Source organism: Amborella trichopoda, chromosome 5, assembly GCF_054954075.1.
Source record: "Amborella trichopoda isolate Santa Cruz 75 chromosome 5, AtrichopodaSantaCruz75HAP2 v2.0, whole genome shotgun sequence".
NCBI classification, from domain to species: Eukaryota; Viridiplantae; Streptophyta; class Magnoliopsida; order Amborellales; family Amborellaceae; genus Amborella; species Amborella trichopoda.
In genome coordinates this window covers 9,211,378-9,223,605 of record NC_142340.1, presented here as the reverse complement: position 1 = coordinate 9,223,605, position 12,228 = coordinate 9,211,378, and the positions used below count along the sequence as shown (strand labels likewise).

Genomic DNA, 12,228 nt, shown 5'->3' with positions numbered 1-12,228 from the left:
AAAGGCAAAAACATATATAGTGGAGATTACAGAGATTTGGACTGAGAGATCAAAATCCAAAGGCAAAAACAGGCGGAGGCAATTTTTCCAGATGGGGCTGATTGTTCGTTTTCACATGCGGTTTTTAGATGCCGTATTTAGAGGGGGATATAGAAAAGATCCCAACTTGATGGTCCATCACAACTGGATGATCCATCGGAACATAAACAGAATTTTAAAAAAAAAGGACAAAACAATTCCATGGGTGAAAGAAAAAAGAAATCAACAAGGGAACACAACCATCATACTTGTCTCTCACCCCTCTCTCTCTTCTCTCTCGTTTCTACGCCACTTCTCTCTCTAGGAATGGTCACTAGGGAACACAAGACCACCCACAAACCACCCCTTTCTCTAAAGGTCCGTCTTTTGCAAAATATAGGGCTCAGTGAGAAAAACTGTGATGGCAACCAAAACTGCGAAAAAGAATGAGCAGCTGAGAAATAATAGAGAAAGCAGAGAAGAAAAAGACAAAAAGCTAAAGGAAGGAGAGAGAGCACCTCCCTTCTCTCTCGAGCAGATAAACAAAAAAGAAACAGACCACAGAAGGCTAAACAGAAAAGAGGAATCAACATGAGGCACCAAAGCTAAAGGAAGGAGAGAGAGCTCCTCCCTTCTCTCGAGAGCTGACAAACAAAAAAGAAACAGACCACAGAAGGTTAAGCAGAAAAGAGGAATCAACTTAAGGCATCAAAGCTGATGCACAGGGGGCGGCGGCCCTTTTCTCATGCACGTATCGTAGCGGCAGCAGGTCTGCAGATGCCGGAGTTTAGAGGGGCAGTTTCAGATAACTGGTTCAGATATTTATCGGAGGTGGTTTTACAGAGGCACAGTTTCGAATCAGATTTCAGGGATTTCAAAGAAGGTTCGTAACGGTGCCTGAGATGGGTGTTCTCGAACTTGGGTATTTTCAGATTACTGTAAAGATTTCTTTGAATAGACTCAATCTCTATTAAATAAATGAATTTATTGATGTATTTTTTATAGAAAAATGATAGATGTCAATAATATAAATAAATTTTATATTATATCGAGACTTATCGTAAATATTGTATCTATCTTTCTCAAATATTTATATTGCAATATACATCTTCCATGTTAAAACGATAGACAATATCTATTTTCTTTTCAAATTGGAGCGAGAAAACCTCTTCTCATGCAGAGGGGAATTTTGTTTTCAAATGGATCTTACTGGTAGAAATTGTTATCAAATGAGGGATGTACATTACTTTGGGCATTTCATTGGGAAACAACAACAAAAACGCTAATTCTCTAATTCAATTTCTAATTTTCGCATTTGCTCAAGGCACCACCCTAATTCTCTAACTAAGTTTGAATCCCCTCATGTATTTTAACATTTGGAGATTTGGCAAAAGGTGCAGTTGGCATACGGATGCATAGGTAAGTGTAGCAGTACGGTGCACCTTCAAATTTTATCATGGTATATAATTTTGATGTAAAATGTTGTTAGGGTTATCTCAAAATCTATTTTTATATCTAATTATAAAATTTTAAATTTAAAAAATAATTAAAATCAAGTAGATCTATACACATATGAAAATCTTAAAAATGAACCATATAGATAATATGTTGTAAAATACATTATTTTTTAGACTTTAAATATTTTTATTTTTTATAGTCATCGGCATCGAGGAGAAGATCAATAAAAGGGTCTTTTCAACATTAAAACTACTTTTTCTGATGAACTTTTGAAGTGCATCCCTAGCTCTACATTATAAAGTTGCATCATTATATAAACTATTTTTTCCTTTAGCAAAATCTTGTACTCCATTTGAACCCTCAAACGATTCCTATGATAACTGAGACCAACGCTCAAATACATTGGACTTTCCATTTTTGAGATTTCCCTTGACTCCTTTGTCTCTTAATCCACGGTACAGTAAATGAACTCAGTTTCCTACTCTATTTGGTAGGCACTCAACCTGAACCTCATGTCCAAAACCTTCAAATATTTGCAGCTACAAAGCAATTGGGGCAAATATGAGGGTGACAACTATCCCTGCGAGTTAGTTTGTCTTCTTTTTTTTTGACAATTAAAAAAAAAAAGGAAGAAAAAAAAAAAGAAAAGAAAGAAGGTAGTCATGCACCCTATACATTTAAATGCTTAGGATCCACCTTAAATAATGCTAATGCTTATGGCCCACCTCAAATAAAGCAATACACCCTATACATTGAATGGGATACCATGCTCTCGAGGTACCATACTATAATATTTCTTCAGGAAGAAGAGATACTTGGGAAAATAATTTCAAACTGAATATTTGGGATCCAACTAGTTATTACCGTATGATCGTTTATTTAGAAAAAATTGAACTATGAGTACTTAGATATAACCATTAGAATTTCTTCTTTAAAATATTTCAGATGCCTATGCTCCCCACCTTATATAATGCAATGCAATGTACCCTAAAGTCAACAGTAATTTTTTTGTTTATTTTCTATTTTTTATGTTAACAAAACTTCTTCATCCCCTTCCTTACTCGTTGCGAGGACGCATTGAAAGCAATCGGTCTCCACAGCTTAAGGGTGGAGGCCATTATTCACAAGCTTCAAGTCTCTCCCTCCGTTTTTTTTATTTTTATTTTTATTTTCTTCTTTTTATTTATCAGCTTCATCGGTTTCAGGAATTTTCATGGGGTTATCCCTTTTTTGGTTTTTTTCCCATAATTTTTCTGCGTATTGGCTAGTTTTGTTTATTTCATTTTTCAGAGTATTTGCTTGGTTTTTTTGTGACGTGCAAAGGATTTCATTTACTCCCATGGGTAATACCCTATCTAGAATTAATTTTAGGACCCCAAATTTCGGGGATGTAACTTCTTTGACCCATAGATTAACCGTAATAAAAAAAATCTTAGTACTATGTTTTTGCATTTGAAAGAAACAATGTCTCCCAATTGAATTAGAGACGTTCCAATATTTAGATAGTAAGATCTAAGTGTTAAAAACTCAAGTGTAAATTTATTTTTAAAAATAATCATTTAATAATTTTTAAATAATTTCCAAAATTTTATATTGCAAAAATCTTCCAAGTCATCGAATTGAGGAGTAGAAGTAACCTATGCTACCTTGGTAGCATTGTATACGTGCTCAACATTGAATGAACTTCTTCGCGTATTCTCTTTTGCCATACTGCCCAACTATTTATGAAAATGAGAGACCAGACGATATGCTGTGGAAAATTTTGGACCCAATGTGCAAAGGAAATAGTTTATATAGAGAGGAGGCTTTAAACAATCAAATTAGAGCCCACCTTAAAATTTTTTCTAGAAAAGGTTGCTTTGATGCTCAAATATTCTCAAATTGATCATCTAGATATCAAGATGCTTGGATATGAGAAAAAAAAAATTACATTTCAAGTTTTGGAAATAGTGCATCATCTAACACATTTTTGGACCGTCAATTTTTAGATTTTTAAGTTTTTATAGATCTGCCCAATCTATACTATTTTTGAAGCTTTAAATTTTATAATTCGAGATGAAAGTATATTTTAAGGAAAAAGTTTGCATAAGGTTGCAACCTTAAAATGTAAAATTAAAAATGCACCTCAAAAATCCATCAAAAAATGTTGTTTTGATGTTGAAACTAATTGATAATCTCGACATCGAAATGTGTGAATATAGAAAAAAATACGAAAGATTTTGAGTCCTAGAAACAATGCATCTTGCAACACATTATCTCGACCGTCCATTTTCAAGATTTTCATATGTTTATAGATCTACTTGATTTTAACCATTTTTGGAATTAAAATTTTATAATTAAATATGAAAATAGATTTTTAGATAATCTTGAGAATTTTTTACACTAGAATTTCAATTTTGGAGGTACACTTTAATTGGATTGTTTAAGGTTGCAACCTTATACAAACCTCACCCATATTTTGAGGCTATCACAAAGATTTCCAACATTGAAACTACATTTTCTCGACACTGTTTGAAGGTATGCTTTACTTTGATTATTTAGAGCCTCGGATCTATACAAACCGCACCCATGTGCAAAAGTGGTGCTTTGGATGAGATTTATACAAGCTCTCAATCTTATACTATTGAAGTTAGGTGTATCTCAAAACTATGTTAAAAGTACAATTTTGGTGTCGTAAAGCCTTGTAATGATATGAAAATCTATTGTTGCCTCTATTTATGAAATTTAAAGTTTACAAATGGTGATGATCAAGCAGATTAATAATCAATTGAAAATCTTGAAATTGGACAGTCCAGATAATGTGGAAGAAGACAACCATTTTTAGGACTAGAAATTCTTTTTTTTTTCATATCTATGAATCTCAAGGTCGAGTTTCCAGAATGGAACAACCTTCTTGGTTTTTTAGGTGCACCTTACTTGTACAGAATAAAGGTTGACACCTTATATAAAGTTTTTTTGAATGATCTATGTTAGCTAAAGTTTATATATTTTATTTGAGTAATTATCCTATGAGACTCTCCCACACACACTTATTTGTGTAGGATTTCAAAAGATCACCATTAAATTTGGCACAAATCTTTAGAAAAGTTATATGTGGGATTTGACATTTTTATAAATTTGTGTCAGATTTAATGGTGATCCTTGAAAGTCCTACACATGTGGGTGTGGTACGGTCTCACATGGTCATTTCCCATTTTTATTTACAATTTTTCATTTTCTGAACTTTAAAGCTATGCTCTTTACCTAATAGAGCCGAAACCAGTTGACGATAACCATTTCCTCATCTAAATTATTAGATTGACTGCTGACTTCCTTATATTATTGGGTAGGTACCTTGTCTAGACTGCTTATTATACGTTGCAACTTGCTCATTCCCTCCCTACCAATTTTAACCTCTCAATTTTAAAGTCAAGAAATTTATTTGAAACTTCGCCTGCGCAGCTCAGAGAGAGCATAAAATGGAGTCATCCTGAATGTCTCAAGTCTCAAAATACATAATTGGTTACATTTTTATTTTTTATTTTCCTCATTTAACGAAGGTTAATTGGTTCTAGAGGTTACATCTCCAAATTGGGGATTTAGAAAATATTTGTAGTATGAGTTTTTCGTGGGATGTAGATGGACAATACACTCCTATGGGATTGGGAAATGTTTTGCCACATGTTGTTTCCTTATACAATTTAAACCTCTCAAGGAAAACTTTTATATGAGGTTGATATACATGTACGGATACAAAGGAAAAAGATAATTTTAAGTACATCTTATAACAAATTATCTATACCTTCTATTATTCAAGAGTTTCAAGTATTTATTGATTTACCCAATCTGCATCTTTTTTAGAATTTTAAATTTCATTCTTACGGTTCGACGTGGATTTTAAAGCCATTGTCTATTTTATGAATTAGATATTCATCTTTCTAAAAAATGTAGAGATGAGCCTTACTTGTATTGAGATGGGCAACTTATACATGCATTACCCTTTTAAAAAAGAGAAAAGTTTATATAACGTTGTAACTTAATACTATAGAAGTAAGTTGCGCATCAAATATCCAGAAGAAAAGAGCAGTTTGAAGTTCCAAGATATATGTTATAAAGAAAAAATAAAAAGAATATGTATGTTATAAAGAAAAAAAAGAAAGAATTTAAAGTCCTACAAATTATTTGTCTTGTAACAAGCTATTTTCAAGATTTTAAAATGTTTATAGATATGCTCAAATTTTCCCATTTTTAGAATTTAAAATTCGAATTTAGGGTGAACATGGACTTTCAAGCCATCGTAAGGTTTTTGACCCAAAAACTACATCTTCCAAAAAAATTTAGAAGCACACTTTACTTGTATAGTATAAGATGGTACCTTACACAAACCTCACGCTTTAAAATTTTTCTAATTTTAAAGAAGTTATAAATTTATAAAATACATTATTAAATTGATAGACGAGTATATCATATTTTTATATGAAGGATTTGTTATTTCAAACAATGTAAAAGAATATTTCATGATAGATACCTTCTATGACATTTAATGCCAAACATATGGAGTAAAGCCACAGTCGGACCAGTCAAAACCAGTCGAGTACTGATTTTGATTGGCTTTGGACCATAGGTTTTTGCTTTAGACTGGATTTGGTCAAAGCACGGTTGGAGCTTTGACCAGTCAACTGGTCCGGTTTTGATTACTACGTTAAGTACCATTTATTTGGTTTTAGATATCCCACGGAAAGCATTCATGGGACTGAGCCCTTTTAATGTGTTGTTTCGATTATTTATATAGATATATGAAATGGAGACTGATGTGCTGTTTGGGCTTCATTAGCATGAAATACTTCTTTGGACTTAAATACGTCCAACTTATTAGCTACGGAATAGTGTTAGGAATCAATATCTATGTTCCATCACTTATCTTTTTGCTCAATTACTTTTCATAAAAGAGCCCTTTCAAAAAAAAGAAAAAAAAAAAATTCTTCTAAATTACCAAATTAGGACGGATATTCTATAGGACTGAAGCAAATTTGGTAGATGAAATTGTTGAGCATGTTTCTAAGAAGTTGGTGCACAAAACACCACTACATGTCGCTGATCACCCTATTGGGCTCGATTCCGGGGTTGCTGATGTGATGAGACTCCTAAATGTTCATTGTAATGATGTTCGGATGATTGCAATCCGCGGCATGGGTGGCATTGGCAAGACCACTCTTGCCAAGGAAGTTTTCAACCGTATAAAATCTAGGTTCAGAAGCAGCTGCTTCCTCTCAGATATTAGAGAAGAATCACGAACAAATGCTGGAGTTGTCACCTTGCAGAAACATCTTCTCAAGGATCTGTTTAATGAAGAAGATACAAACATACATGTTGTTGATAAAGGCATCAATGTTATTAAGAGTAGAATTGGTTTTAAGAAAACACTTGTGGTATTGGATGATGTCAGTGACCACAAGCAGCTTGAAAAATTAGTTGGTGAAAGTGATTGGCACTGTCGAGGAAGTCGGATCATCATCACCACCAGGGATGAGCATGTATTGAATGTGCGTAATAGAGTACATAATCATCATATCTACAAGCTTGAGGGATTGAATAACACACAATCTCTTCAACTTTTCAGTTGGCATGCATTTGGGTTGTGGTATCCACTCTTGATGGGCTTCCCTTGGCTCTTGAAGTGTTGGGAAGTTACTTATGTGACAAGAAAACTATTCAAGAATGGGAAGATACAGTAACTGAGTTGAAAAAAATTCCAAAAGAAGATATCATGCAAAAGCTTAAAATAAGTTATGATGATTTGAATGAAAAAGAGAAGAAAATATTTCTCGACATTGTATGCTTCTTCATTGGAGAGAACAAAGATTATACAATCGATATATGGAAAGGTTGTGGACTCCCTGCTTCAATTTCCATAAACAGGCCCTTGCAAAGGTGTCTTATAAAAATTGATGGTGGGAATTGCTTGCGGATGCATGACCAAATCCGTGCTATGGGCAGATGTATTGTTGAACTAGAAAATCTCGATGATCCTGGAAGCCGTAGTAGGTTGTGGGATCAAGATGAAATCTTTGATATGTTGAAGAATCACAAGGTGAGGATTTCCTAACCAAGCTCGTTTTTCTCTTCTTGGGTAGAACTTCTTCTATCCATTGGACTCTATTTTATCAATGGCGATTAATTTAGATACATCATTATTTTAGCATCTTAGAATTTGTCTAACTTTTATTTTTGTTGTCACTTAGGGAACTAGTAAAGTTCGAAGCCTAATGCTCAAGGGGAACGGACAGGAGCAGAGTTTGGAAACCGAAGCATTTAAATCTATGACCAATCTGAAGCTACTTAGCATCAGTGACACATGTCTTATTGGAAGTTTGAAATATCTTTCATCAGAATTGATGTGGCTAAAATGGCTACGATTTCCTTTGCGGTCCCTCCCTGATGATTTTAGGCCTGAAAATCTTATTCACCTTGACTTGTCAAAAAGTGATGCTGTCTTTGACTTGTCAAATGGCAACAACAAGCAGGTGGGGAGCTTAACTTGTATTTAACATCGTCTTGTACTGTTTCGTTTTTCTACTTTTTATCTTGCATAATTGAAAAACTATCATGGCTAATATCTTCCTTGCCAACCATCTGTTTTTGGACAGCTTTTCCCAAAATTGAAGATTCTTAAACTCACAAGTTGCGGTAACTTGGAGAGAATTCCCAATTGTTCTCTATACCCAAACTTGGAGATACTGATTCTTGAATTTTGCTCGAAGTTGGTTGAGGTTCCTGATTCCATAGGTGTTCTAAGGAATTTAGTCTATCTGGATCTTAAACGCTGCTCCAGCCTCAAGAAACTGCCAGATTCGTTGGGCTCACTAGCGAAACTCGAGGAGTTGGATGTGAGTTGTGACTACAAGCACTATGGACAGTTGAAAGAGCTCCCAGAAAGCTTGGGAAGTCTTACAAGTTTAAGGACTCTCAAAATAGGATTCAATACTAGTTTGACAAGGCTCCCATCTACTTTCTCAGGTCTTTGCTCCTTGGAGAAATTGGATGCAAGATATTTTAACCTGCAGGGGATGATCCCAGATGACCTTGAAATGTTATCCTCATTGAGAAGCTTGAATCTCAGTGGGAACAAATTCCGAGCCATGCCTAGTAGCATGAGGGGCCTTTCTCGATTAAATAAGATGAATATAAGTGATTATAAGCTGCTAGTAGCTATCCCTGAGCTCCCCACTAGTTTGGAATATCTGTATGCTATTGATTGCGTGAATCTGCAAAGCATACCCAAGCTATCTAAACTTTCTAAATTACAACATCTGGATGCTAGTAGTTGTGTGAATCTGCAAAGCATACCCAAGCTATCTCACCTTTCTAAATTAGAAGCACTGTACATAGATAATTGTGAGCAATTGGTAACTATCCCTGAGCTTCCAACCAGTTTGAGGGATATGGGTGCTTGGGACTGCAAAAGTATACAAACCTTGCCCAAGCTATCTCACCTTTCTAAACTAGTAGAGCTGCGATTAAGTCTTGGTAATCATCTAGTTGATTTCCCTGATCTTCCCACCAACTTGTTATATCTGGATGCTTCCAGATGGAAAAGCTTGCAAACTTTACCCAAGCTATCTCACCTTCCTAAGTTAATGAGTTTAACTGTTAAAGATTGTGGCAAGCTGTTAGCTATCGAGGATCTTCCGACCACTTTGAGGACTTTAGATGCTTCCAACTGCCCATTGCTGCAAATCATACCAAACCTCTCTCACCTTTCTCGACTTGATGATGAAACTCATAAACTGTAAGAGACTGGGTGAGATACATGGCCTCAGTGGGTTGAAATCCTTGAATACATTGTACTTGATTGGTTGCAACCCTCAGGCATGGAGGCCACCAAAGGTGTGTTACTTCCTTTGCAAGAAATTCGTGCTCTTTGGTTTTTGAGGTACCATTACATCTGCGACCGCTAAGTTCTGTTTTTCTTTTTATTGTTCTGTATATGTAGGAAATAATTACAAGCTTGAGATGGTTAAGAGTTACTGGAAGCAAGGTTCCAAATTGGTTCAGGATATCGAGAATCCAGATTGGTACAGGAAGCAAACTGTGTCGTGCATAGTGCCTCTGAAAAAGGCCTTCATATTAGAGAAATGGTGTGCCTTGTTGTTCATTCCCATGATGTTGGTTGCACTCACTCGCCGCATGATGTTAAGATATCTCTCAAGAGGGAAGGTATGGTACTTTATATAAGTTCGTTATCAGTTGATACAGGGAAACCACGAAAATATTATTATTTTTTTCCTTATTCGAGCTAGCTGGAATAGTGTGAGTCGAGTGGACCATATGGTAGGGGGGAGATCAAATTGAACTCGTTTGTGAAATTGAAGCCACAAATGAATTAGGGCCATCGATGACATCGCCGAGCATTCTTTTGAAGGCGGCAGGGATCCATTTTATATACAAACCAGAAGACACCGAGGATTCCATTTTTGAAAAACTGGCTGATTTCTTCAATTCATTGTATCTTCGATGAAAATTTGCAGCCTCAGCATTTCATAAGGTACCAATAATTTTTGGTTTCGAACTTTCGATTACTAAATTGTACTTTCTTTTTATATAACAGATGGATTCACAAATGACTTCAATGTCAGCTGTGTTTTTATCAATGAGTTTCAATGAAATACGTGCTTTTGCCTCCTTCCTATCATTCTATTGATTCCCAAATGCCTCCTATAAACAAAAGACTTGCTAAAAAAAAATTATAGTTAATCTTGAGCAGCACAGCTTGATTTATACTTGGACTAAAGAAAATCTATAGCTCTCTCTCTCCTCCCATGTGTCTGCCTGGGGGCGTGCCAGCTTGATATAGCTGAAGAATTTTATAGATATATGAGTTCATTAAACATGCAGTTGTTCTTTTGGGTATGGCAAAGATGATGAGTTTGCCAAATGTACAGAAGGTTGAGCTGTCACTTTTTATGACGCTTTTGGTTATTTCCTCGTTTGGGTGGAGTAATTTGATTGAGAAATTCAACAACAATTTTAGTGAAAACAACTTTCAAATAGAAAGGATCTTCTTCTATTTACATGTCTGTTCTATTAGATCAGAGATTAGCATCTTAACTTGTTGCAGGATAAAGGTCTTTACTAGCTATAAAACCCATCCATCGCCTTCTGATAAAACCAGGATTCCTCTCAGAAACCTCCTCATTAACCATTAAATTAATTGTTATGCTTATGTGAAATGTGGTCCTGTTCATATGCCAAACAGTTGTTCGATGAAATTCCAGAACCAAGTTTCGTCTCATTTACAACCATTATTTTTGCTTATTCTCACTCAACCCAACCTCAAAACTGCTTAATTCTTGTAACGCAGCTGCAAATTCATGGCTTCTTACCATATGAATTTGGCTTCTTGAGCCATTTGATGGCTTGTTCAAGCCTCAAAGCTGCAACTCTAGGCAAGTAAATTCACATACAGGTGATCTTCTCTACTTCTAGTTCAAACCCCTTTGTCCAAAAAGCCATGCTTGATTTATACTGCAAAATTCGGGAGAACGCAAATTGTGTTTTTTATGAATTTCCAAGATGTGATATTGTGCTATATAATGCCATGATCGTGGAGTTTTTGAACTTCGTTCATGGAGATATAACTGTTCTACTCTTTGGGCTCTAAGGATTGTGCTAAGAGAATCAGGGGAACTGGTTCAGGGTTTTTTTTATATTGGGTTGGTTTGTAATGGATTTATGGGGGTTGCTCTTCTCAATATGCATAGTAAATTTGTGGATATGTCAAGTAAGAGAAATTGCCTCAATGGGGTTTCGACATGGCCTTGTGGAATGGTTAATTGTAGGGTAGTCTCATAATGGCCTCTTCGAATTTGTGGATATGTCAAGTCTTGACATCCCCCAAGGCATCACTCATCTATTCTGAAGATAGATGTACAATGGTGGTTCCTCCAAAAAAGATAAAAGTCAACAATCCAAAAATTTCTTCAAATATTTAACTGAAAACTCCTAAAAACCTAATACCTATGACCCATAAGAACCGTAATTTTATAAAATTTATTCATCTTCATATCTACATGCATCATCACACTTTGATCCACTGGTATTGATGATTTCACGGTTGTAAATTTTTTTTTTTTTTGGATGTTTCAGTGTTATAAATTTTTGATAACATGCCCTCTTCTTACTTTTTCCAAAAGAACAATTTGCGTTATCACTTCAGTCAAAAATGAACACTTGTCAATTTTTTCTTGGGAAAACTTTATGTGAACATAGCAATTATCAAATCTTTGATAGAAGATCACTTTTTTACTTTCTGTGTGCCAAAGACTGAAGAAATGAGGCCTTTGTTTATTTATTTGGAAGGTAAATGTTTTAGTGCCTGTGCTCAACCACTGTATTCTTGTGAGTCCGCACCTTATTATTGCACGTATTCTGATTTTGGATATAAAGTTTCACTAGTCCATAATCTCTACTACCAATGATTATCTATATGAAGAAATTTCAATATTAAAATAGTGTATTTTAGGTTTTTTATTTCAACCATTCATTTAATCAGGTGACCGAACTCACCCGTGTGCACTCCGAGTAGGGCAGGCAAGTAACTTAACATCACCCTATTCCGAGTTGTATATACCACTCCGGGCATATAAAATGTAAATTTAAAAATTGTAAAAACTTATAAATGTTATATAATTTTTTTAAAATATGATTGGATTTCTATATTTTTTGTTTTTGAATTTTTTTAAATCCCTTGTTTCTCTACTCCTTTAAGCTTAT

At 34.9% G+C, this 12,228-nt stretch overlaps 1 protein-coding gene across 1 annotated transcript; it reads left to right on the top strand.

Annotated features, from left to right (window-relative positions):
* Positions 1–2,121: 2,121 nt before the first annotated feature.
* LOC18443710 (TMV resistance protein N) lies at positions 2,122–11,268 on the top strand. Its single transcript, XM_020673150.2, is given in 6 exon segments — positions 2,122–7,089; positions 7,092–7,546; positions 7,698–7,979; positions 8,103–9,342; positions 9,449–10,000; positions 10,817–11,268. Coding segments are annotated over 4 exon segments (2,382 nt in total). The 5' UTR covers positions 2,122–6,590; the 3' UTR covers positions 9,249–9,342; positions 9,449–10,000; positions 10,817–11,268.
* The last annotated feature ends 960 nt before the right edge of the window (positions 11,269–12,228 follow it).